Source organism: Hemitrygon akajei, chromosome 24, assembly GCF_048418815.1.
Source record: "Hemitrygon akajei chromosome 24, sHemAka1.3, whole genome shotgun sequence".
Classification (NCBI taxonomy): domain Eukaryota; kingdom Metazoa; phylum Chordata; class Chondrichthyes; order Myliobatiformes; family Dasyatidae; genus Hemitrygon; species Hemitrygon akajei.
In genome coordinates this window covers 10,010,851-10,037,775 of record NC_133147.1, presented here as the reverse complement: position 1 = coordinate 10,037,775, position 26,925 = coordinate 10,010,851, and the positions used below count along the sequence as shown (strand labels likewise).

The window sequence follows — 26,925 nt, the reverse complement described above, 5'->3', positions numbered from 1 at the left end:
TATGATGGAATTGTGAAGCAGACTTGGTGGGCCTAATAGCCCAGTCCAGCTCCTCTGTCTCATGGTCTCTGTTGTAACATGAACCAAGTCACTGGTGAGCAGAATTAGATATTTGGCCTATTGGGTCTCCTCCAGATAAAACCATTAGACATAGGAGCTGACTTGATGGGCCTAATGGCCCAATTCTGCTCCTATGTCTTATGGTCTTTGTTGTAACATGAACAAAGTCACTGGTGAATATAGAATTGTTTTAATTTAAAAAAAACGAACAACAGGCAACATCTTGAGAGTCTTTTGGAGGAAGAGGCCTCCCAGCCCAATATTACATGACATATTATATGTGCTAAAGATCAAAGGACAATTCTATATTTACAATGTATCTGCACCCACACTCCAGACGTCCAGAATGAATGTTAATCAGCTTTGTTTGAGTTTTCCATTTACTGGCGTCAGGACTGCATTTCAAACTTAATCTACAATCCACATTCAGGTCTGAAGATTGGTTGCTGAAGTTAATGTTTCCTACGTACCCTAACTTCAGGATACGCCATAACAGTCTGAAAGCATTTGTAAACAAGAATGCAACCACACCATCAGTTATTTCAACAAATATTTTAATTATCCTTTTGCACTAAAATCACAGCAATAATTGGCATGTTATTGACATACCAGAATACAAGTACTGGATAACACAACAAGTCATCAAAATAGTGCAATCACAAATCCAAGCGGTTTCCTAAAATTATTTATATAAAAACCATTAAAGACAGAAACATTTAAAAAGGGCCAATCCATTCATCCATGTAAAATAAATAACTCTCCCTCACCGGTGACAAATTATGGCAAAGTCTTTTTAGAAGTCAGGGGAAAAAAGAAACCACGTCATCAAAGCTTTTGACGAGAAGATCAAAAGCAAAAAATGGAACAGGCTCTTCCGCGCCCACGGCTGATTGCCAAAGGAGCAAAGAAAAAGGGGGAAAAATTGCACTCGACAAATCCACTCACAGTCAGAATAGAAAATATTACAATTTACTTAACACAAGGCACCTTAAACACAATATCTGTGCAACAAAGCCAGTTACAAGGCAGTTAGGAAGTTGGTGCTGTTGATGTACATAGCCTAGATATCGGTTAACAACATCTTAACCCCTTAACAGGAAGGAGCTGTTCAATTATTATTCCATCTGGTGCTGGGTAGCAAAGGAAAATTAAATAATTGAATGCCTCGTGGCCGTTGGGAGTGTGGAATTATATTCTTACGTAGTTAAGACATACACCGTCTGCATAGGGAGGGTGGCATGCTATATAAGGTGGAGATGACTGAAAATATGCCGATGGTCTAGCAGCCAAGCCAACTGAACGATGAAAATGGTACAACAGGACTGAGGATGGGATATCATGCTCAAAGGGGTGATGTGAGGTGGACCCAAAGGAGGTCATCGATGGGCTGAATGGCCTAATTCTGCTCCTGTGGTCTAAGATCAGGCTCCACTACAATTTGGATTCTCTTCTATCTTTTAGGAAACTCAGGTGCCCAAACGATGACAGCCTGTGGTGTTGATGAGGATTGGGTGGTGACTGAGATTATTACTGACCATCCAAACCACCCCAGACTGAAGCACTGATGTGTGTGTGTGTGTGTATGCGTGTGTTTTTCCCCCATTTGCTAACTTCACAGGGTCCTGGTTTACAAACCGCCTCCAACGTGGCCCAACGAAAGCTGAGCTCAATCCATTGCTGGCCTTACAATACCATTTCAGCCCCAGTGACAATAGTAAAGACCACAGTGAGTTGTTTCAATGAGTTGGCTCATTAACTAAACGGTGCTAGACCAGGTCAACATTCACCCTTCTCTCTGCACTACATCGATTTGATTGCTCAATGATGAGTAACTAGAATTAAGATAGAATATAGAACAGTACAGCACAGGAACAGGCCATTCAGCCCACAATGCTGTGCTGTACCAGCTAAAAGACAAATCAGTAACACCCAATCACTAATCCCTCCTACCTACACAATGTCCACATCCCTCCATCTTCCTCCCATCCATGTGCCTATCCAAACATCTCTTAAAAGCCTCTAATGTATTTGCCTCTACCACCACACCGGGTAGCACATTCCAGAAATCCACCACTCTGAGTAAAAAAACTTACCCCCTCAACCCCTTTCAACCTACCCTCCCACATTCAAAGCATGCCCTCTGGCATTAGACATTCCTATCCAGGAATTGGGATGCTTTGGTGTGGCAAGAGGGTTTGATACGTGGGCAGCATTCCTGGTGTAATCCAGATTCCATTGCTCCCTTCTCACCACCTCATGCCAACTCTTGTTTGGATGGACCAAACACTACATCTAGAATCTAGATCAGGGGTTCACTGACCCCCTTGCTTAATGGTACTGGTTCATGGCATAAAAAAGGTTTTGAACCCTTGTTCTAGAGGAAGTTCAAGGTAGCAAGCTCATTAGGTATTTTATCTCTCTCACTCTGTGCATTGGGTGTTCGTTGGTCTTTTTTTTAATGGACTCTGTTGAGTTTCTTGTAAAAAGATGAAATGCAAGGTTGCATAATATATGCATACTTTGATAATAAATGTACTTTGAGATTAATGCCTAAATTGGTGTTTTTAGGGCACATTTGTCACTAGACCTTTGCCCAAACATCACAGAGACACCATTCTCTCTTCTGCTCTCCTCCCATCGGGCAGAAGATACAGAAGCCTGAAAGCACGTCCCACTGGGCTCAAGGACAGCTTCTCCCCCAGGGCTATAAGGTTATTGAATAGTTCCCCAGTTGGATCATTCGGATTCTTGACCTCCCAATCTACCCAATCCAGCACTTTATTGTCTACCTGCTCTGCACTTCCTCTGTAGCTCTAGCGCTAATCTGCACTGTTTTTTTTGCCTTGTACTACCTCAAGGTACAAAAGGTTTGTATAGATGGCATGCAAAATAAAGTTTTACACTGTACCATGGTATATGTGACAATAATAAACCAATTTATACAAATAACAAAATATTCCCAAAGTCTCCTTGCTTTACTCTGCACGAGCTTAAGTAGATCAATATAGTCTTTCCCTCTTGGTTGGAAATTATTTGTACCCTCTGGGTTGAAATCCAGATACAGTTGCCTGCAGAATTATACTGGACAACAAAGATTTTGCTTCCTAAATGCCTTTGGGTGTATCTTATGAATTTTGGGCTACTGATCATGAAAATCACCATGAAATTTCCCTATCACGCACCATTTTTGGGGATTTTATCTAAGAAAGGATGTCCTGACATTGGAGGGGCTTCAAAGGAGGCTCACGAAAATGATTCTGGGATTGAAAGTCTTGTCATATGAGGAGGATTTGATGGCTCTGGGCCTCTACTCACTGGAATTCAGAAGAATGAGGGGTGAAATCATGGAAACCTATCGAATGTTGATGGAGCAATACCTTATCTTCCGCCTAGGTAGCCTCCTACCTGCCGGCATGAACATCCAACTTCACAGACCTCCGTTGATACCCCTGCCCCCCCCCCCCTTACCCCATCCCTATTTATAATTTGTCTGGTTCTCTTTCTCTTTTTCCCCCTCACTATAATCCCCCCCTAGCCCTACCTTTCTTTCTCTTTTATTTCCCATAATTCTCCACCTTCCCCCTAGCCCATTTCCCTCCAGCCTATCACTTCCCAGCTCTCTACTTTATCCCTCCCCCCACTTCTTATCCCCCCCTCGACCATCCCATGTTACTTCACTCCTGATGAAGGGTTTCGGCCTGCAACGTCGTCACTACCTCCTCCCATAGATGCTGTCTGGCCTGCTGAGTTCTGCCAGCATTTTCTGTTTTTATTTATTTCCAGCATCTGCAGATTCACTCGTATTGCCTTTGAATGTTTTAAGGCCTTTATAGAGTGGATGTGGAGAGGATGTTTCCGATATTGGGAGAGTCTAAGAATAGAGGGTCATTCATTTAGAACAGAGAAGAGGAGGAAGGCCTATATGCAAGGATTTTAATCAGCCTGGTGTTCCTTCAGATACATCAAACAGCAACTTTGAGTTACTACCCCTCAACCATCAAGGCTCCTGAATAAAAGGGGATAGTTATACTTACTTGCCCACTCATTGAGATGTTCCCACAGCCAATGATCTCACTTTCAGGAACTCTTTATCTCATTATCTCCTGTTCTCATTATTTATTTATATTTGCCTTTGCAGAGTTTATTGTCTTCTGCACTCTGGTTGATCTTTCACTGATCCTGTTATAGTCACTATTCTATAGATTTGCCGAGGATGCCCGCGGGAAAATGGATCTCAGGGTTGTACGTGGTGACATAGATGTACTTTGATAATAAGCTTACTTTGGACTTTGAGAGTTTGCCCATTCATTCAGGAGTGGGGGAAGAGGTGCAAACAGTGAAATCCAGTCCCATTAAAAGCGACCAGATTTGCTTGCATTAGAATTCTGTACTCACCCACAGGGTGAGGTGTCTGAGGTGCCAGTGGGTGAAAGGTGTGCATGATAAATATCAGGAGGGAGTTAATAAATGCTGTATGGGAGGATAATATTGTGGTAATAAGTGGTTCGTAATGGGACTTGAAAAATTATTAATTTTTCTATTTAGATGTACAGTACAGAACAGGGTCTTTCAGCCCAAGGAGGCTCAGTGCTCAGAAACAAACCAGTTTAACCCTAGGACAGTTTATAATGTCCAATTAACCTACCAACTGCTCTGCCTTCTCCTGTGGGAGGAAACCAGAGCATCCGGAGGAAACCCACAGGCTCATGGGAAGGACGTACAGACTTCTTAGAGAGGACCCCAGAATTGAACTCTGAACTTTGACATCCCGAGCTGTAATAGTTTAACGGAAACCGCTACACCACCGCAGCACCCCAGACGATGGGAATTATTACAAGAAGGTGACAACAACATCCCAATGCATTTCTCAAGGAGAAAACACATGGAGAAAGGTTGAACAGGTTAGGACTTTACTCCTTGGAGCATAGGAGAGTGAGGGGAGATTTGATAGAAGTACACAAAATTATGAGGGGTGTAGATATGGTGAATCTAAGCAGACTTTCTTCTACGGAGGTTGGGTGTGACCAGAACTAGAGGTCATAGGTTAAAGGTGTAAGGTACAATATTTAAGGGAAACTGTTATGTGTTGTAATTTCAAAACATAATTCAAAAGAAAACTCGGGAGTGCGAAACGCAGGTCTGACTTCATATCTACTTCAAGCGAGGCACATGTGTATCACGCTTAAAGTAGACTCAAAGTGGACTGGAATTTCAGAGTCCCATTAGTTTAATGTTTCGTAGTTAGAAGTCAGGAACTTTTTCGGTCGGAGTGGGGTGTGAGTGTGGAGTGAGCTGCCAGTGGATACTGTGCTATCCTGCCACATGTTACTGCGCCACAAACCTTACGCTACCAAAGCTTTGCATCATCAATCCTCGGGTCTACGGGGGGCACTGTCGGTAATTAAACGAGGTACCTTTGTATCCTTGTTCTGGGAGGACAGATGTGGGTGAGTGGTGTATGGAGCCTTCACTCCTGACGTTACCTGATACACCCTGGATCGCTGGCAGCACATTCCTGCTGTCTGCAAAGGGAACTAAAGAATAGCAGGCATTGATTCAAAATGGACAACACATGTCCAGATTAAACTGGGAGTTCAACTTTTCCCACAAGAACAGAAGAGTTCCGAATGGACTACCACTATAAGGAACTAAATTGTTTAACCCCACCTACCTAAAGACTACAGGGTTCCATTTAGTGTGAAAATATCTGTCTTCAGTAACTACAGTTACTCCTGGCAACCAAGGGAGTCGTGTCGTCGTCTTTTGCACGTTGCTTGTTTGTCAGTACTTGTTTATGATTGATTTTTCTCCCACAAATTCTACTGTATTTCCTTATTTTCCTGTAAATGCCCTTAAGAAAATGAATCTCAAGCAGTTGGTGACACATACGCACTTTCAAAGGCCTATATGGAGTGGACGTGGAGAGGATATTTCCAATAGTGGGAGAGTCTAGGACCATTGGGCACAGCCTCAGAATAGCAGGATGTCCATTTAGAATGGAGATGAGGTGGAATTTTTGTAACCAGAGAGTGGTGAACCTGTGGAATTCATTGTCACAGGCAGCTGTGGAGGCCAAGTCTTTGGGTATATTTAAGGCAGAGGTCGACAGACTCTTTATTAGTCAGGGTATGAAGGGATACGGGGAGAAGGCAGGAGATTGGGGCTGAGCGGGAAATGGATCAGCCATGATGAAATGGTGGCCAAGTCATTGACTATACTTAAAGCAGAGGTTGACAGGTCCTTGATTAGCCAGGGGGTAAAATGTTGAGGAGAAGGCAGGTGAATGGGGCTGAGAGGGAAAATAAATCAGACATGGTCGAAAGGTGGCGTTATCATGGATTATGGTCTTAAAAATGATGAAAAAAACTCTTTGGAATGTCAACAACACCTTCAGTAATTTAACCAACAAACAGATGGTTTACGAAACCACAGCCAAGCTGAGCAGGGGGTCCAGCGTGGATATGATGTGCTTGAGGGAGCTCGCTGTTGTATCGAACGCCACTCCAACTGGTCTTCCAAATGGCCAAATACGCGCCCAAATCTCGATGACACTGGAATACAAATCTCACAGCCTTTTCTTCTCCAGTGGAGGAGACATTGTGCAAAGTTTTGATAGACAAAATTTTACAGCAACAGAATAAATTTAGTTTCACAATTACATTTTGTTAAAACTAGATAAACTCTTGGATCTTAAACCAAACAGAATCAAAGTAACAGTCCATATATAAAAAACACTCCATTGTGTAAGGGTTGGCTCAATAGTTAAGTCAAATCATTACTGTACATTCTTGTTAAAAGTTCCTGGTGCATATTCTTAGTTCTACTGGGGGGCAATGCAAAGAATATATATACCCTTGCATCCATCACCAATTACATCCATCCCGTCAAAGGCAAACAGAACTGCAATTCCATCCAGTAAGACGCTGTACAAATATCAGATTAGTGAGGAGAACTTCAGTTATTAAATGTTTGTTGGGAAACAGTGTGCAGTTGGTGTTTTGGCCACTTCAAGCCCATTCTCTTCGATCCTGTGATTATATCCTATTCAACCAGAACACAAAAGGTTTGTTTTTTTAAACTTGCTAACAAACTTATCGCTGTTGTTGCAATAAAATGGACAAGTAGCATTTTTCTTTCCAACAGGCTTCAAAACCATCTGTGGTTTTTAGGTACCATCACAACCTTTCTTGTCCTCACTAGTTATCTTGGAACTGAAGGCTGGTATTGCTAAGTCAAATAATAATTCACAGTCTTTCGACCTGAAATGAAGGGACACGGATGAACACTCAAGCAAACCCAAATTAAACAGATATATCAGGGAATTTCTTTCAACAGAAAATCAGCCACGAAATTTCAGTGAAAAGCTTTTGGAAATTTTGGAAGATTGAGGGGAGATTTGACAGCGGTATACAGAACTAAATACAAAAATGATGTAATATTGAGAATTTATCAAGCGCTAGTGAGGCCTCACTTGGAGTATTGTGAGCAGTTTTGGGCCCCTCATCTTAGAAAAGATGTGCTGACATTGGAGAGGGTTCAAAGGAGGTTCACAAAAATGATTCCAGGATTGAAGCGTGTTTGATGACTCCGGGCCTGTATTCACTAGAATTCATAAAAATGAGGCATGGCCTAATTGAAACTTATCAAAAGGCGACAGGCCTTGATAGACTGGATGTGGAGATGTTTCCTGTGGTGGGAGAGTCTAAGACCAGAGGGCACAGCCTCAGAACAGAGGATCATCCTTTTTGACCGGAGATGAGGAGGAATTTCTTTAGCCAGAGAGTGGTGGATCTGTGGAATTCTTTGCCACAGGCAGCTGCAGAGGCCAGAGATTTAAGGCAGAGGTTGATAGATTCTTGATTGGTCAGGGTATGAAGGGATACGGGGAGACGGCAGGAGATTGGGGCTGAGAGGAAAATTGAATCAGCCATGATGAAATGGCGGAGCAGACTCAATGGGCAAGATGGCCTAATTCTGCTCCTATATCTTGTAGTGTTATGGTCCAAATATGAGGGGTATAGATAGGGTGAATGCAAGTGAGCTTTTTCTACTGAAGTTGGGTGGGTGTATGACTTCAACGTACCATTGTAAAGAAATAATCTGAAAGCATGGCATGCAAAAACGATTTTCACCTGTATTTTAGTACTTGTGAATAAATCAACAGCATTGCTGCTCTGTGGAATCCAGGCTCTCTATTCTAAACCAAAGGACTGAATTTAAAGCTGCCCTGGTGGGCTTTGGACTCATTTTCTCAGAGTAACAGTTCCCTGTATCACAATTCCAGTGATGTAGTGTAGTGGTTGGCACAACGCTTTACAGTGACAGCGACCCGGGTTCAATTCCCGCTGCTGTCTGCAAGGAGTTTGTACGTACTCTCCGTGACCGCCTGGGTTTCCGGTTTCCGCCCACAGTCCTAAGACATACCGGTGTTGGTAGGTTAATTGGTCATTGTAAATTGTTCTGTGATTCGGCTAGGATTGAACGACTGAAAGGGCCTACTGTGCACTGTATGTCAATAAATAAATTATTACCCAAAACAGTTGTGATTTTGTTTCTATTCTACCCCGACTGACCAGGCAGCAGGGGGTGGGGGAAATTTGTTCACCGGATGGAGAAATTGATATGCATGCCATCAGGTTGGAGGCTACCCTGAGGGAATATAGAGTGTTCACCTTGGCACAGGAGGAGGCCATGGATCGACGCATTGGAATGGGAATTAAAATGCCTGGCGACAAGGAAGTCTCGATTGCGACAGATGGTGTGGAGGTGCTCAATAAAGCAGTCCCTCATTAGGGAAAACTTCACTCAACTTCATTTGCCCCATCATTGAGATGTTCCCACAACCTATGGACTCACTTTCAAGGACTCTTCATTTGATGTCCTTGTTATTCGTTATTTATTTACATTTGCATTTGCCCAGTTTGTTGTCTTCTGCACTCTGGTCGATCTTTCATTGATCCTGTTATAGTTCCTATTCTATAGATTTGTTGAGTACGCCCACAGGAAAATGAATCTCAGGGTTGTATATGGTGACCGATATGTTTATTGATAATAAAAGTTACTTCGAACTTTTGAGTTTTTGATTATGGTTGCAATGATGGGTCAACGTCAATAATGCTCTGGCAGTATCCCAGAACTTATATAAAAACCTGGCAGCAGTGATGATTTAGCTCAGTTAAGAATCACAACAGAGTGTTGGAACTCCAAACCAGGAGAACAACTTTGTTATAATTATGCCTCTTTAAATACAATCAATTAGCAGTCCAAAAAGTGTCAATGTCTCCTCTACTGACAGACAACTTGGTCAAAGCCAATTTAATGCTTGTTTAGGCAAGTTCGGAGTTTGCACCGTGCAGTGTACGTGACACATACGCAGACATTTGATGGCGTGACATTTGATTTCAACTAGTTCTGGATGCACAGCAAGTGACCAACCAACCTACCAACCAGAACGTCCTTGGACTGTGGGCGGAAACCGGAGCGCGCGGAGGAAACCCACACGGTCACGGGGAGAGCGTACAAACTCCTTACAGTCAGCGGCAGGAAATGACCCTGGGTCACTGGCGCTGTAAACCGTGACGCCACTGTGCCACCCTACACAGAGGGCAGAGTTTCAGCAGCTCCCCACAGAGGGGAAAAGAATTCCCAATTTCTAGATCGGAATCTACAGATACATTTGAAGGATATTTGGGAGAAACCACGAATAAGGAAGTCCTCCGTCCTTCGTTGGATAAAAATCACACATTAACCAGTTCTAGAACAAGGCACTTTCAGAAAAGTTTCAAACTCATTCAGAGTTCAATGTTGTAGGCTACTGTCAACAAATAACAATTACCAACTTCCAACTCAAGGTGCTAATCATTTAAGGCTTAAAAGAGAAAAATTCCAAGGCTTTTGTTAGGTAACAGCGGGTAACAAAGGTCACTAGATTATGGTTCACTTACTCTGTTGCATAATTCAATGTCACCATCCGTTAAAGGCAGAGTAAATGAATGTGGGCCTCCAAGAGGACCACAACCTTGTCATAGGGTTTGGAGGCTTGCGTGCCTCAATGACCCAGAGAGCTACATTGGCTGGAGTCAGGGCTTCACGCTTTGGCTCTTGGTAGGGTCACCCATGCCAAACAGGTCAAAGGGTAGAGGTCAGGCTAAGAGTGGTCCACTGGTCCTCCAGGTTCAGGGGTTCAGCTCAGGGCTAACAACCCTGACTGGTCAAAAAAAAACTGTTATGGAAACAAAATGAAGAGTCCTTCTACATCTGAGTGTGATGGTATTCCAGAGTCTCCGCAGTAGTGAAAACAGAGAGGAAGCTACGGACTTGATAAAGGCAGCCCTGAGCACTGCTAGGGATGGAGGACCATCATTACTGCCCTAAACACCAGCGGCATAACAGGCCGTAAGTAATAAACATGGAGCTTCTCAAAAGCACAATTTGCACCAATGTAACAAATTAAAACCTCTAAAGTAAGCGTATCGTTGTAAACAGAATTTAACCACATGCACACCAAAAGAAACCCAGTCTGCACTCAAATGCATTGCTACACATAAACCGGTGTGAATCTCGCTGTTTGTCTACGAAGCAGGTTAGCTCATTTACAGGAAAGCGATGTTGCAGCGACTTCTGACACAACCTACTGCGTCTCCTCATTACTTGCAGCATGAAGGGGTTAAAAAGGAACAAAAAACAAACATGATGAAGCACATAGGGCATTGCGAAGCAGTATGCACGACAGCGACACATTATTATTACAAACATTTGGTTGTAAATTTTGTCTCAGGATCACTCTGACTCTATTGCAGAGAGATATAATCGGGTCAACACTTCTCCTGTTTGTAATAATAACTTTGATAAATACCAAAGCAATTCAGAGCCAAAAAAAAAAGAAAAATTATTTTCCACCTGGTAGAACTGTGGAATCTGAGGTTAGCATGACATGAGAAAATCAAAGGTCTGCAGTTATTAGTCAATTGTGATTTTTTAAAGCTAGTCATCTTCTCTTTTTGGAAGGATGTTGCAGAACAGCGGATTAGCCATGACCTTGTTGAATGGCCAAACCCATGTGGGAGCTCCAGGCAAAGGGTTGAAGAAATTATTGGACAAGTTATATGTGCATGGGCCAAGTTTAATATATGAGGAGCATTTGATGGCTCTGGGCCTGTACTCGCTGGAGTTCAGAAGAATTTGGGGGGTGGGGGGGAATCTCATTGAAGGCTATTGACTATTGAAGAACCTAGTTAAGAGTGGATGTGAAGAGGAGGTATTCCATAGTGGGGCAAGTCATAGCCAGAGGGCAGAGTTTCAGAACAGAAGGATGGACCTTTGTTTATTCATTTCCTGAGATACAACACGGAATAGGCCCTTTTGGCCCTTCCAGCCCCGCTGCCCAGCAACCCTCTGATTTAACCCCAGCCTAATCACCGGATGAGTTACAAAGATCAATTAACCTGCCAACCGGTACGTCTTTGGACTGTGGGAGGAAACCGGAGCACCCGGAGGAAACCCACGCGGTCACGGGGAGAATGTACAAACTCCTTACAGGCGGGGGCAGGAATTCAACCGAATTGGCGAATCTGTGTAATTCATTGCTTCAGACGGCGGCGGAGGCCCCCAATCACTGACTATATTTAAAGTGAAAGGTTGATAGATTCTCGATTGGTCAGGGCATCAAAGGTTACTGGGAGAAGCCAAGAGACTGGGTTTCTGAGGGATAATAAATCAGCCATGATGGAATGACAGAGTAGACAGAGCCAAATAGCCTAATTTCACTCCCATGTCTTATAAAAATGCTCCAATGACTATATTCCCCCACCTCAATCCATTGTGTGTGGCACTAAGGGAGCACAATTCTGCATTTCTCAGCAGAGAGGGTCAGGAGTTCTCGGTTACGAGTCACTGCTCCTTGTGGGCCAAGATCTATCAAAGCTCTTTACAACCAAATACAAAACAAATACTTATTTGGGTGAAGTACGAAACACCTGTTAGCCATTAAGAACACACAGATGTCAACAAAAGATGCCAGGCAGGAGCTGCAGGCAAACAGGTGTGTGTGCAAACACACACAAAGAACTATCGGCAGCTTCGGATCCCCAAGAGTTCTTGCCAGCTTTATGACGAGCAAACCTGTGCAAACAAGCCTCAACAATGGACCCATTGTTAAAGTTACTCTTAGACTAAATCACAGACAGGAAAACTTCTACTGATGCTCAAAACGGACGAGAACCACTTTCTACAGGCTCTCAGAGGGGTAAGATCCCATTTCTACAGGCTCTCAGAGGGGTAAGATCCACTTTCTACAGGCTCTCAGAGGGGTAAGATCCACTTTCTACAGGCTCTCAGAGGGGTAAGATCCACTTTCTACAGGCTCTCAGAGGGGTAAGAGCCAATTTCTACAGGCTCTCAGAGGGGTAAGAGCCAATTTCTACAGGCTCTCAGAGGGGTAAGAACCACTTTCTACAGGCTCTCAGAGGGGTAAGATCCACATTCTACAGGCTCTCAGAGGGGTAAGATCCACTTTCTACAGGCTCTCAGAGGGGTAAGATCCACTTTCTACAGGCTCTCAGAGGGGTAAGATCCACTTTCTACAGGCTCTCAGAGGGGTAAGAACCACTTTCTACAGGCTCTCAGAGGGGTAAGAGCCAATTTCTACAGGCTCTCAGAGGGGTAAGAACCACTTTCTACAGGCTCTCAGAGGGGGCAAGTGCCACTTTCTACAGGCTCTCAGAGGGGTAAGTGCCACTTTCTACAGGCTCTCAGAGGGGTAAGATCCACTTTCTACAGGCTCTCAGAGGGGTAAGATCCACTTTCTACAGGCTCTCAGAGGGGTAAGAGCCAATTTCTACAGGCTCTCAGAGGGGTAAGAGCCAATTTCTACAGGCTCTCAGAGGGGTAAGAACCACTTTCTACAGGCTCTCAGAGGGGTAAGATCCACATTCTACAGGCTCTCAGAGGGGTAAGATCCACTTTCTACAGGCTCTCAGAGGGGTAAGATCCACTTTCTACAGGCTCTCAGAGGGGTAAGATCCACTTTCTACAGGCTCTCAGAGGGGTAAGAACCACTTTCTACAGGCTCTCAGAGGGGTAAGAGCCAATTTCTACAGGCTCTCAGAGGGGTAAGAACCACTTTCTACAGGCTCTCAGAGGGGGCAAGTGCCACTTTCTACAGGCTCTCAGAGGGGTAAGTGCCACTTTCTACAGGCTCTCAGAGGGGTAAGATCCACTTTCTACAGGCTCTCAGAGGGGTAAGATCCACTTTCTACAGGCTCTCAGAGGGGTAAGATCCACTTTCTACAGGCTCTCAAAGGGGTAAGATCCACTTTCTACAGGCTCTCCGAGGGGTAAGATCCATTTTCTACAGGCTCTCAGAGGGGTAAGATCCACTTTCTACAGGCTCTCAGAGGGGTAAGAGCCAACTGCATCAGAAACCTCGATGTGCTGAGTTCCCCCGGCAGATTATTTGTCATAGTAGACACCAACGTTACATGAAGCCACAGCACCATCTGCTCCACATCTGTCAACTGGAGTTATTTAGCTGTTAAAGAGCCCAGGAGCCCCTCATTGGAGCTTCCGATCTGCTCAAACACTGGAAACTGCTCCAAAGCTATTGACGTCTTAACTCATTTGTTTCGAGTTGACCTTAAATGTTTCCTCATCACCTTGTCTAATGGTTTTCAGTTTTAGTTTCGTGCCCTCCTAATCATCCCATACTCCTGTGGCACAGTTGCTCCAAGACCCAGGTTGAAAGCTGATGTTGTCCACAAGGAGTTCTCACTTTCTCCCTGTGACTGTGTGGGTCCTTCCTTAACTTCTCCTCCACCTCCTGCGCCATGACCATCAGCTAAAGGAGCAGAATTAGGCCATTTGGCCCATCGAGTCTGCTCCGCCATTCCACCATGGTTGATCCATTCTGCTTACAGACGGCGCTGGAATTGAACGCCGAACTTTGACGCCTGAGGTGTAATAGTGTCGCAGTAACCGCTACGCTAACGTAGCACCCAGACAATTTACTCCCGACACGTTAAAGCTTAGAGCGCTACGGCACAGAAACAGGTCCTTCGGCCCATCTAGTCTGTGCCAAATTGACTAGAAAATATAACCCAGCTGCATTTTCTCAATTCACGGCAGTCCAAAGAAATGGTGCAAAGTTTCACTTAAAGTTAACAACTGTATTTGGGTCGTAATGTAGGCACTCAGCTAGATTCCATCAGCAAATCCTATCAGTCCTGCAAAATACGCAGAAAATACCCTTAAAGTTATACCCCCTTGTATTAGCATCATGGCATCAAAGGGAGAAGGCTGGGAACTGGGGTTGAGGAGGAGAAAATAAAAGGATCAGCCATGATTGAATGGCGGAGCGGACTCGATGGGCCAGATGGCCTAATTCTGCTCCTATATCTTATGGTCTAGCCACTTCTGCCCTGGGAATAGTCTCTGACAATCCACTCGATCCCACGAGAAGGTCATGAAAGATTACGGGGGATTGTATGTGTACAGAGGACTGGAAAATGGCTTTCAATCCAAGTAAGTGTGAGATATTTCACTTTGGTTGATCAAACCAAGGGAGGCCTTGTACAGTGCACGACAAACACAAGAGAATCTGCAGATGCTGGAAATCCAAAACAACACTGGAGGAACTCAGCAGGTCCGGTAACATCTATGGAAATGAATAAACAATCAACGTTTTGGGCCAAGACCCTTCATCGGGATTGGGAAGGAAGGGGGAAGACGCCAGAATAAAATGGTTGGTGGGGTGGGGAAGGAGGATAGCTGGAAGGTGATGGGTGAAGCCAGGTGGGTGGGAAAGGTCAAGGGCTGGAGAAGAAGGAATCTGATAGGAGAGGAGAGTGGACAATAGGAGAAAGGGAAAGAGGAGGGGACCCAGGGGAAGGTAATAGGCAGGTGAGAAGAAGTAAAAGGTCAGAGTGAGGAATAGAGGGGAGGGGGTGGAATTTGTTCATCAGAAGGAGAAATCGATGTTCATGCCATCAGGTTGGAGGCTACCCAGATGGATTTAAGGTGTTGCTCCTCCCCCTTGAGTATGGCCTCATCTTGGCAGCACCTGCAGAATTCACTGCGCTTGGAGTAATGTGTCAAGTTTGGCCACCCTGCTGTAGGAAGATGTTACGATACTAAAAAGAATGCAGCAATGTTTTAGCAGGATGTTGCCTGGATTTGGGGGCCTGAGCTACAAGAAGTTTCGGAGGCTAGGACTTGAATCTTTAGAACGTAGGATATTGAGGAGTGATCTGATCGAATTGTATAACATCATGGGCGGAGGGGGCAAAGACTACAAAATATGCAGAAATAATAGTTTAATAGACACACAGGATAAAGCAAAAATTGGACGGTTTCAACATGCAAAAGCAGGCACAGAAAGGAGGGCACGGGAGGAGTCCACGGCACAGGAAGGCAGCAGGCCACACACAGGGTTGACTCTTACAGAGTTTGGTAGGTCCCGTCGCGTGCTTTGAAGAACTTGATTGCGAAGAAAAATGCTGCCTCGGCTCCAAGGACCAGCACCATTCCCCCAATGAAGCTGGCGGGGTCAAAGCTGGAGGGTGAGTATACAGGAGCCGTCGTCGGGACCTCCGTGGTGGGGGCAGGTTCTGCAAGAAAGGACCAAAGAAAGAATCTACAGCAAAGTCCACACACCAGTGCGCCACGGTCAGACTGTCGCGGTGGCCACGGTTTGAAAAGAGAGCTGTCAACAGCAATGCAAGTGTGGTTATTTTCTTCGGAGATACTGCGCGGAACAGGCCCTTCCAGTCTAACGAGCTGCGTCACCCAGCAGCCCACCGATTTAACCCCAGCCTAATCTCCGGACGAGTTACAACGAACAAATAACCTTCCAACACATACGTCTTTGGACTGTGGGAGGAAACCGGAGCACCTGGAGGGAACCCACGTGGTCACGGGGAGAACGTACAAACTCATTACAGACAGTGGCGGAACTGAACTCTGAGCGTCACACTAACCGCTATACTATCATGGCGCCTCAATGGTTGTTATCTATTCAGCCCATCTAGTCTCTGCCAGCCCCAGAGAAATCCATCCACCCCATTTCCTCATCTCCTGGTAGACCTGTCACCTTTCGCTCTCTCTCACATACCTGTCAACACTCACCCCACCCACCCACCACCACCATTTCATTCTTCTGCCCCTGAACCAACCCAAGGGACATGTTACAACAGCCAGCTAAACGAGACTTGAGAGGAACCTTCAGGTCAGGATGGTGCCAAAGTGTGGTCTCCGCTGAGGCTGAGGCTCTGACTTCCTTTTTGTTTTTTAGGGATGGTTTTGGTGACTAAGAGGGGAGTTAGGGATTTACAGATGAGGATGTGGGGGAAATAGAAGACAGGCCGGAGTCTGAGCCTCCACTCCGTGTTTGAAGGCCAGCAATGTGGACGAGGGGCATTCGTGGTCGGATGTCGGACTGGCAGACCAGCGAATCGGTAAGATTGGAGCTTGAAGCCTAGTACTCGGGGTGCCATCATTGATGAGTCTGGAATCCGAGGCCTAGTGCTCAGGGCGCTGTTGTTGGCAAGTCTGGAGTCCAAGGCCTAGTGTTCGGGGTGCTGTTGTCAGCGAGACTGGAGTCCAAGGCCTAGTGTTCGGGGTGCTGTTGTCAGGGAGACTGGAGTCCAAGGCCTAGTGTTCGGGGTGCTGTTGTCAGCGAGACTGGAGTCCAAGGCCTAGTGTTCGGGGTGCTGTTGTCAGCGAGACTGGAGTCCAAGGCCTAGTGTTCAGGGTGCTGTTATCGGTGAGTTTGGAGTCCGAGGCCTAGTGTTCGGGGTGCTGTCATGCGTGAGTCTGGAGTTCGAGGCCTAGTGTTCAGGGTGCTGTCATTGATGAGGCTGGAGTCTAAGCTCTAGTGTTCGGGGTGCTGTCTTTGGTGAGTCTGGAGTCCGAGACCTAGTGTTTCTGATGTTGCTATTATTCATTCTTTGGATTTCTTGTTTTGTGGATGTCTGTGAAGAGTAAGAGTTTCAGGTTGCATATTGTATACATTCTCTGATATTAAACTGAACTATTTGTACAGCTGTCAAAAGACAAATTTCGCGACATATGCCAGTGATAGTAAGCCTGATTCTGATTCCGTATGTTTCAATGTACATCTGATAAATAAACAAATCTGAATCTGAATCCTGGTAGCCCCGACACTTCTCCCTCAGCTGCCTGTCAACTCTCCTTCGGGTCTTCAGCCACTGATCCACGCTAAAATCGGTCCTCTGGAAGACCAGAATGGTAGTCTATGTGTGGAGCCAAAACAGATGGGGACAATCTGCATTGAACCTGGAGATGGAAACAGAGTCTATACAAGTTTGGCAAAGTGGCATCACCTTCATGGACCCTGTACAGATTACTGAGGAGGAGGTGTTTGCAATCCTGTGGCAAATCAGGGTGGATAAATCTCCAGGACTTGACAAGGTGTTCCCTCGGACCCGGAGGGAGACAAGTGCGGAAATTGCAGGGGCCCTAACAGAGATATTTAAAACATCCTTAGTGACAGGTGAGGTACCAGAGGATGTTGTCGTCTACGTGGACTTTGGTAAGGCATTAGACAAAGTCCCACATGGGAGGCTGGTCAGGTTGCCTACCATTCAAGATGAGGTAGTAAACTGGATTTGATATTGGCTTTGTGGCCTGAGTTATAAGGAAAGATTGAATAGGTTAGGATTGTATTCTTTAGAACTTAGAAGATTGAGAGGAGATTTGATAGAGGTGTACATAATTATGAGGGGTATAAATAGGGTAAAAGCAAGCAGGCTTTTTCCATTGGGGTTGGGTGGGATTACAACCAGAGGTGATGGGATAGGGGTGAAAGGTGAAAAGTTTAAGGGGAACATGAAGGGAAACTTCTTCACTCAGATGGTGGTGAGAGGGTGCCAGTTGTGAACAAGCTACCAACTTAAATGGTGCACGCAAACTCGATTTCAACATTTAAGAGAAGTCTGGATAGGTACGTGGATGGGAAGGGTATGGAGGGTGCAGGTTGATGGGAGTAGGCAGTTTAAATGGTGCAGCCCAGACTAGATGGGCTGAAGGGCCTGTTTCTGTGCTGTACCTTTCTATGACTCCATGAGTCTATTCAGATTCTGCCACTGGCAGCCCATCCCACGCACTCATCTCTCTCTGCGTAAAAACTTCCCCCTGACATCTCCTCTGTACCTACTTCCAAGCACCTTAAAACTGTGCCCTCTCATGCTAACCATTTCAGCCCTGGGGAAAAGCCTCTGACTATCCACACAATCAATGCCTCTCATCATCTTATACATCTCTATCAGGCCACCTCTCATCCTTCGTCGCTCCAAGGAGAAAAGGCCGAGTTCACTCAACCTATTCTCATAAGGCATGTTCAGTTTCAACATCGAAGACAAGTTTGGACGGGAACCTCCTGGCCATGTCTTCATGCTTTTATGGGAGGGTATGGAGGCTTATGTTCAAGATATGGGACAATGGGACTGGGCAGAGTAACGGTTCACCACAGACTAGATGGGCCAAAGAGCCTGTTTCTGTGCTGTATGATTCTATGACAAGTTCAAATCCCTTCATCTCAGTTCAATGTTTCAACTTAATATCAGAGATGCATACAGTATACAACGTGAAATTCTTACTCTTCACAGATATCCACAAAACAGAGAGGAAAAACTCCCAAAGAATGAATGACAGAAACATTAGAACCCCAAAGCCCCTCCTTCACCCCTCTCACGCACAAGCAGCAGCAAAGCGTCAACGCCCCTCACCCCCAGCTCACTTGCTTCAGCAAAGACCATTAGCCCCCCCTCCACCCACCATGAAAAAAGCAAACCCCCAGAGACTACGATCTGGAGTCCATCAAAAACAGCTGTCCATCCCAACACTTCGACAACTCAACAGGCCCTCTCTCTCCAATTAACTAAAACCAACAATAGTGACAATGATGATGACCAGAAAATGGTCAAATTGCAAACAGACAAAAAAAAATTCTTTAATGCCCCAAAGGAGAGGAATCAACTGTTTTTACCCCAGATGGATTACGCCCATCTGGGACCTCGGGCAGACATGGCAGCCGCCACTAGGAAGGCACTCAACGAAAAGTCACCCAGCAACCACGAAAATAAACAGTGAACTATTTGTATTGTCACATAATTACTCACTGCAATTTAAAATTTACCAAGTTGAAGACCATTCTGAATGCGAAAGGTTAATTTTTCCCAACAGCCCTTGGGATCAACGTGAATACATGTTCAAACCCACATGATTCCCTGTTACCGGTTAAAACCAGACGTTATAATTTCACTCTGAAGTATGACTCAATGTGTTGAACGCTTCCTCAATTATTAAGTGGGTCTTCATTAACTGGAGTAAATAAGTAATGAGGTTATCCAATTTAAAGGTTCGCATCAGGAGGGATTTATTTCCTAACACTTCTGGACTGAGCTGACTGCCTGGCAGTTGCTACTTTCTTTAAACGATCCACTACAAGAAAAAGGTTATATCATTTATGCTATGATCTCTCAAGAATGCACCTCGGGCAGCTAGAATTAAGCAATTAAGCCATTAAAAAAAATTATGCCTGCAGCGTTCAAGATCAACATGTTAAACTCTGAGTCAGGGAGCTCTTTGCGGGGATATTGACACTACAAATACGAAGCAAAATTTACACACAGTGGACACTTTATTAGGAGCGTCCTGTAGCTAACAAGGAGGCCTCAGAGTGTATGTTCATGGTCTTCTGCTGCTGTAGCCCATCCACTTCAAGGTTCAATGTGTTGTGCGTTCAGGCATGCTCTTCTGCATACTGTTTTAACGTGTAATTAAGAGTCACCGTTGCCTTCCTGTCAGCTTGAACCATTCTCCCCTGACCTCTCTCATAAACTCGGCATTTTCGCCCTCAGAACTGCCCCTTGCTGAATGTGTTGTTTTGTTTCTCCCTGGAAACTCTAGAGACTGTTGTGCATTAAATTCCCAGGAGATCAGCAGTTTCTGAGATACTCAAACCACCCCATCTGGCACCAACGATCATTCCATGGTCAAAGTCACTTAGGTCACTTTTCTTCCCCATTCTGATGTTTGGTCTGAACAACTGAGCCCCTTGACCGTGTCTGCATGCTTTGACGCATTGAGTTGCTGCCACATGATTGGCTGATTAGATATTTGCATTAATGAGCACGTGTACAGGCATACCCAATAAAGTGGTCACTGAATGTCAATGTTAAATTGTGAATCAGGAAGCTCTTTGCTCTGATAAAGTCAAAGTCAAATTAAATTTCAAACTACATATCTGCTGCTATGATATACCTAGAGATTAATTTTCTTGCCGTTATTTACAGGACAATAAAGAAATACGACAGACTTTACGAAAAGCTACACATTAACCAACACTGACAAACAAGCAATGTTGCGAAGAAGCTATAGATTTACCCCAAAGGCATTAATTCAATTTGAAAGGCATGCAATGGTTTGTACACCAGCCTAAACTCAACCTGTAACAATTCCCAAAGGGATTTGTACACGCCATTGTTTTGTCAGAACAAGTAGGTGAAAGGTAGGTGGGGTTGTAGAGAGCATGGAATTTAACAGCAAAGTGCAGGCCCTTTGACTTACAACGTTGTGCTAATCTTTTAACTTACTCTAAGATCAATGTTACCCATGCCCTCCATTTTTCTATCCTCCGCTTACGTATCTAAGAGTCTCCTCAATGCCCCAGTTTGGGAACCCCTGCAAGCATCTGCCTCCACCACCACCCCTGGCCGCACATCTCATGCACCCACCACTGTGTAAATGACTTACGTCAGACATCCCCCCCAATCACTTTAAAATTATGCCCCCCCCCCCCCACCGAATTAGACATTTCTTCCTTGGGAAAATGTCTCTGGCCATCCACTCAATCCCATAAAACAGTCACAAAAAATTACTGGGGCATCTTGATCAACTGGGTATATGGACTGAGGGTTGGTGACTGGTTTTCCGACCAGGCAAATGTGAGGGGTTGCACTTTGAGAGACGAGGCTGAGACTTGTACAGTGAATGGGAGGGCCCCGGGAGAGTGTTATGGAACGGAGGGACCGAGGAGAGGCACGTTCATGGCTCACTGAAAGCAGTGTGGCGAGCGGATTAGGATGAAGGTGGCATTTAGCGTGCTGGACTTCCGTCAGGTCATTGGGTGTAGGAGTTGGGGAGTTACGTTGCTGTTGGTGAGACCACTGTGTGCTGTTATAGAAAGAAGTTGGTAAACTGAAAGCAGTGTGGAAAAGAGTTACCAGGGTGTTGCCTGACTTTGGAAGCCTGAACTACAAGAAGTTGTGTAGACTGGAATGTGATTCCCTAGGCACAGCAGGCTGACACAAGGGTTCCTAACCTTGTTATGCCATGGACACATTAAGCAAGGGGTCAATGAACCCCAATTTGGGAATGCCTGCAAGGGTTATGTAAGACCATGAGGGACCTCCCCCATGGACAGTCTCAAGCCTGGATGCGAAAGGAGGAGGGTTGGGCCTGGGGCTAGCAACTCCATCCTGTAAAAAACCAGAGCTACAGAAGCTCCAAAGCAGAAGTCTCATCCCTGCGAGAGGAAGGATTTTCGCCTAGAAGACCTCTGAAGTTATATGGCGAAGGCAAAAGCCACAGGGATGAGAAGACGTCTATAGGTTCAGGGCGAGCTGCTGTTGCCAGCCTGTGCACCAGGAGGGATGATGAAGAGGATTATGAGGGGCTTAGACAGCGTGAAAGCTCATCGTCCATTACCCAGGAAGGCCTCATTAAAATCAGGTTTTTATGGTCTGATGGATGTTGATGCTTTTGTCATCCAAAGATTCGTGGGAAGATACTGATTCTGGGAAGTTAAGTACGATGCATGAAACTTACTGCTTAGGATCATTTAATTAAATGTTACAAGAGCAAAAACGAACAAGAGGGAGCCGAGAGAACAGAAATAAGACAAAAGGGGGAAAAAATAGTCATGCTGGTCTCAAACTCAGAGGTAACACAAATTCCACTGATAAAATAGCCAGATTAAAGTAGCACGTCACCTGCTACTGAAAATCACGAGACTTCTACAAAAATACAGAAGCAACTGAACCATAGTGTTGGCGAGTGGCCTAGTGATCTGAAGGTCGCTGGTTCGAGCCTCAGCTGAGGCAGCGTGTTGTGTCCTTGAGCAAGGCACTTAACAACACATTGCTCTGCGACGACACCGGTGCCAAGCTGCTTGGGTCTTAATGCCCTTCCCTTGGACAACATCGGTGGTGTGGAGAGGGGAGACTTGCAGCATGGGCAACTGCCGGTCTCCCATACAACCCTGCCCAGGCCTGCGCTGTGGAAACCTTCCAAGGCGCAAATCCATGGTGTAACGAGACTAACGGATGCCTATTAACTGAACCATAATTACTAGAAGATTCACTGAACAATTACATGTAAATAGATGATTATTTAAAATTATCCGAATAACTGGTACGTCTTTGGAATGTGGGAGGAAACTGAAGTGGCAAGGATGTGCAAACTTCTTTCATTCAGTGTCAGATTTGAACTCTGAACTCTGACACCTCAAGCTGTAACATCGCTACACTGCCATGCACTGCATTCAAAACTATTTTAGACCATTCTTAGGTTTTACAAACCAAAGTTAAACCTCATTTAAAAATATTAAAATTCTCATCAGGAGCTGAGCAGGAGCTTTGCAAAGATCGTCCTCTGAGAATTCATTTTCTCTCATCTAATAGTGTTAAGTGCTACTCCCGTGGGCCGCCAGAATCATCATCACAATAATTCTACAGAGACTTCCTGTGGGAATGTACAGTTCAGGTCAGTAGTTGCAACAACAGAGAAGAGAGAAGAGTTACACGATTCAGAGAGGCACTAAAGCTAATGAAGTGCTTACATTAGGAAGGGAAACACATCAGGTATACCTGCAGTCATGGTGGAAGTATCCTTAGTTGTTGGCATGACAGCTAGTAGTTGAAGGAAGGAGAGAAAAAAAGAGCAAGAAAGAGGAATAATCACGTTATTATACAAAATCATTCCCACACATTTAAAACTATTTAGCGGTGCACTGTGGAACATGACCTCCCAGCGCTACGAGCCAACGCGGCCCAGCCACCCAACCCCAGCCTAATCGCGCAGGAACAGTTCACAATGACCAGTTAGCCTAGTAACTGGTACGCATTTGGGTTGCGCGAGGAAGCTGGAGCACTGGAGGAATCCCACGCGGCCCACCTGACTGACGGTGTCGGAACTGAACTCCGAACTCAGACGCCCCGAGCTGCGATAGTGTCGTGCTAACAGCTACGCTGCCCTGCCGCCATTTTGTTCTGCTGCCACATCAGGATTTACAGCACATAACATATACAGGGTATAATACATTTACATATAATAACTATTTAATATTTGGGTGGTGAGATGGAGATACGTCTCTACCAAAGGAGGTGCAGATGCTCCTTCTCTCTGCTAGCCTGCAGCTCACTTTTGGGCAAGATGCTCATCCCCTCCGATCAGGGTCACATGAAGCCATGGGGGCAGGTGGTGGATGGTCGTACGAGCAGCTGGTGCATATCACAAGTCCTGGTTATGCGACCACTGACGTCAGGCAGACAATCTCTGAAGAGTATTGATAATGGCTGGGGTCACCCATCTTGTAAAGACACTGCCCAGAAGAAGGCAATGACAAACCACTTCTGTAGAAACATCTGCCAAGAACAATCATGGTCATAAGACATAATTGCCCATGTCACATGACATGCACATAATGATGATGTCATACAACAAGGCACATAATGATGATGTCATATGACAAGGCACATAATGATGATTTAATATATATAATTTTATGATGTTATTTATTTATTTATTATTCAAGCTACTTAAACCTTGCCCCATGTTTTAAAATATTTTATTTTGCCCCATTAAGGAACTGGGTTCACAGGTACACTTACTTTATATTAAACTATTGGAAATAAAACAACTCATTTCTCCAAACGAACCACTCCTGAAGTTCAGTAACTAAGTTTGCATTTTCCCAATAGCCCTCTCTCACTATTGAGAGATTTGATGAATGAACAATCGCTCCTGTTGTACTAATATAACAAAGCAACAGGTCTGCGTACCTGGGCTGGTGGTTGTAGAATTTAGACTGCCAAAAGTAAACAAGGTTGGGCAACATTGATCTGATCTGCCTCAAAAAATCACCCATTACATCCATATTGGTTATGTGACATGGGCGATCATGCTCTTTCCATGACCATGGCTGTTCTTGGCAAATTTTTCTACAGAAGTGGTTTGCCATTGCCTTCTTCTGGGCAGTGACTTTTCAAGATGGGTGACCCCAGTCATTATCAATACTCTTCAGAGATCGTCTGCCTGACGTCAGTGGTCGCATAACCAGGACTTGTGTGATATGCACCATCCACCACCTGCTCCCATGGCTTCAGGTGACCCTGATCGGGGGGCTAAGCAGGTGCTACACCTTGCCCAAGGGTGACTTCCAGGCCAGCGGAGGGAAGGAGTGCCTTACACCTCCTTTGGTAGAGACGTATCTCCACCCCGCCACTGAAGGACTGACACAAGTTATTAAAAATTCTTTGCAATATCGCTTGATGAATTTCTGAAAGCATTTGGTGCATAATACAGGAGCACAGGAAAGAAGAGATTTTTTAAAAATGCTGGACATTGTAAAATCTAAAACAAAAACAAAAAACACTGGAAATACTCAGCTGGTCAGACCACATCTGTGGGTTAAGAAGCAGTTTATGTTCAGGTCCCAGACTGTTCATTATGTGGCCTGATGTCTGAGTGTTTCCACCATTTCTCCAATACTAAAACAGAAACCAAAGGATCTTTTGAGCTCACAAAATCTTTGCCTTTAGCTTTTAAGACACAGGAGCAGAATTAGGCTATTCAGCCCATCGAGTCTGCTCTGACGTTCCATTATGGCTGATTCACTATCCCTCTCAACCCCATTCTCCTGCTTTAATCTCACAACCTTTAAGTAATCAAGGACATATCGACCTCAGCTTTAAATGTACCCAGGGTTTAGAGCTACAAGACTGACTTATACCATCCAGTCTTAAAATAATGATTAAAATATTGGTTTATGGAGTTTAAGGTTAACTTGTATTTGACCCAGTCCACAATAGTTAACAGAATTAACGTGACAAGTGATAGGATGTCAAAGAACACATTCAGAGTCAAATAACAGTAAGGAAGTTCTAGAGCCAGCAAATTCCTACACATTAACGTTACTGGAAGGCTCGTCAGAGGGCAGGAGGTAGAAAATAAGATCTTTAAAGATCAGCTTCAGAACCACCTGATTTTACAACTTCAGTCTAACTCTAGACTATTCCCTTTACACAGAAACTTCCCTCTGTTCAGATACGAGTGCAATATTCCAAAAGAGTTGGAGTACTTTTCAAATTCTTTCGAACTCCTCAGAAACTGCAGGTTCCGTGTTTGAGAAATGTGCTCAACGTGGTGGGCTGTGATCGGCAGAGGCAGACCCCGTCAAAATGCTCCAGCACAGCAGAACAATTGCCCAACAGATTTCGACACAGGTCAGGTGGAGGCACTACATTTCGATTAAAGGTCACACGCTCCTTAGGAAAAAACATAACGGTCTTAAAAGTCCAAATCCAGTCTCACAATGCTTCAGGACTGCTCCGTCAGCCACGTGACTGAACCAAATGCAATAATCTTTAATAATCAATTAATCTTTCTCAATAATCTTTTATCCACATTAAAATGTTCAAATCTTTTGCCTCCACCATTCTTGAGGAAGTGTTCCAATGACACTTTTTAAGAGACTTTTGGATAGGTACATGGAACTTAGAAAAATAGAGGGCTGTGGGTAAGCCTAGTAATTTCTGAGGTAGGGACATGTTTGGCACAACTTTGCGGGCCATAGGTCCTGTATTGTGCTGTAGGTTTTCTATGTTTCTATGGCACTCAGCCCTTGAGAAAACTAGTGTGTCTGAAATGGAAACCTCAAATTTTTTGACATATAAAAGTGTCCCTTATTTATTTTTTATCTATATTTTTTTTAAATCAGGATGCAGCTCGGAACAGGCCCTTCTGGTACTTCAAGCCACGCCGCCCAGCAATCCCCCGATTTAACTCTGGACTAATCACCAGACAATTTACAATGAACAATTAACCTACCAACTGGTACACCTTTGGACTGTGGGAGGAAACCAGAGCACCCAGAGGAAACCCACGCGGTCACGGGGAGAACGTACAAACTCCCTGTGGCGGGAACTGAACCCTGGTCACCTGTACCGTTAAGCATCGAGCTAACCACTGCGTCTCCGTGCCACCCCAATTCACAAGAGAAAACTTTCTCGCCCCACCTACGTCGCTGGGGCCCCTCAGATCTCAGGATTCAATAGATCTCTTCACGGACACACAGCCACTATCCTCAAGATTTCAGTGATGTTAGCATTTGCTCCCGGGCACAAGAGATTCCGCAGATTCCGAAATTCCACAGTAACACGCACAAAATGCTGGAGAAACTTAGCAGGTCAGACAGCATTGATGGAGGGGAATAATCAGTTGATGTTTTGGGCAGAAACCGTTCACCAGGACGGAGGGTCTCAACCGAAAGTGTCAACTATTCATTCCTCTCCACAGACGCTGCCTGACCTGCTGAGTTCCTCCAGCATTTTGTGTGCTTGTTTCTGAGACTGATTTTTTTTTTTTAAAAGCTGGGATATGGCATCTGAAAGACAAAGCTCTTCCGCTAACCTTTTTCCCCCCCAACAATATCACATTGCTCAATAAAACTTGTGGAAGCCCTGGAGTAACTGGGCCACTTTCCATACCTTCTGACACAGACAGACACCAGTAAAATTCATCACTGGCCCTCAGCACACACCAACACAGCCTTTGGGTCAGTTAAGGAAA

The 26,925-nt window shown here is 44.9% G+C and overlaps 1 protein-coding gene across 2 annotated transcripts in view; it reads right to left on the bottom strand.

Moving 5' to 3' along the window:
- Positions 1-597: 597 nt before the first annotated feature.
- cd164l2 (CD164 sialomucin-like 2) overlaps positions 598-26,925 on the bottom strand; it is a 74,249-nt gene continuing 47,921 nt past the window's right edge. For both annotated transcript variants that reach the window (XM_073028333.1, XM_073028332.1), the window contains 3 exons: positions 22,944-22,985; positions 15,497-15,662; positions 598-7,101 (listed from right to left, as the gene is read on the bottom strand). In XM_073028333.1, coding sequence (XP_072884434.1) covers positions 7,095-7,101; positions 15,497-15,662; positions 22,944-22,985 — 215 coding nt within the window. In that variant the 3' untranslated portion in view covers positions 598-7,094. The remainder of the gene's footprint in view (positions 7,102-15,496; positions 15,663-22,943; positions 22,986-26,925) is intronic.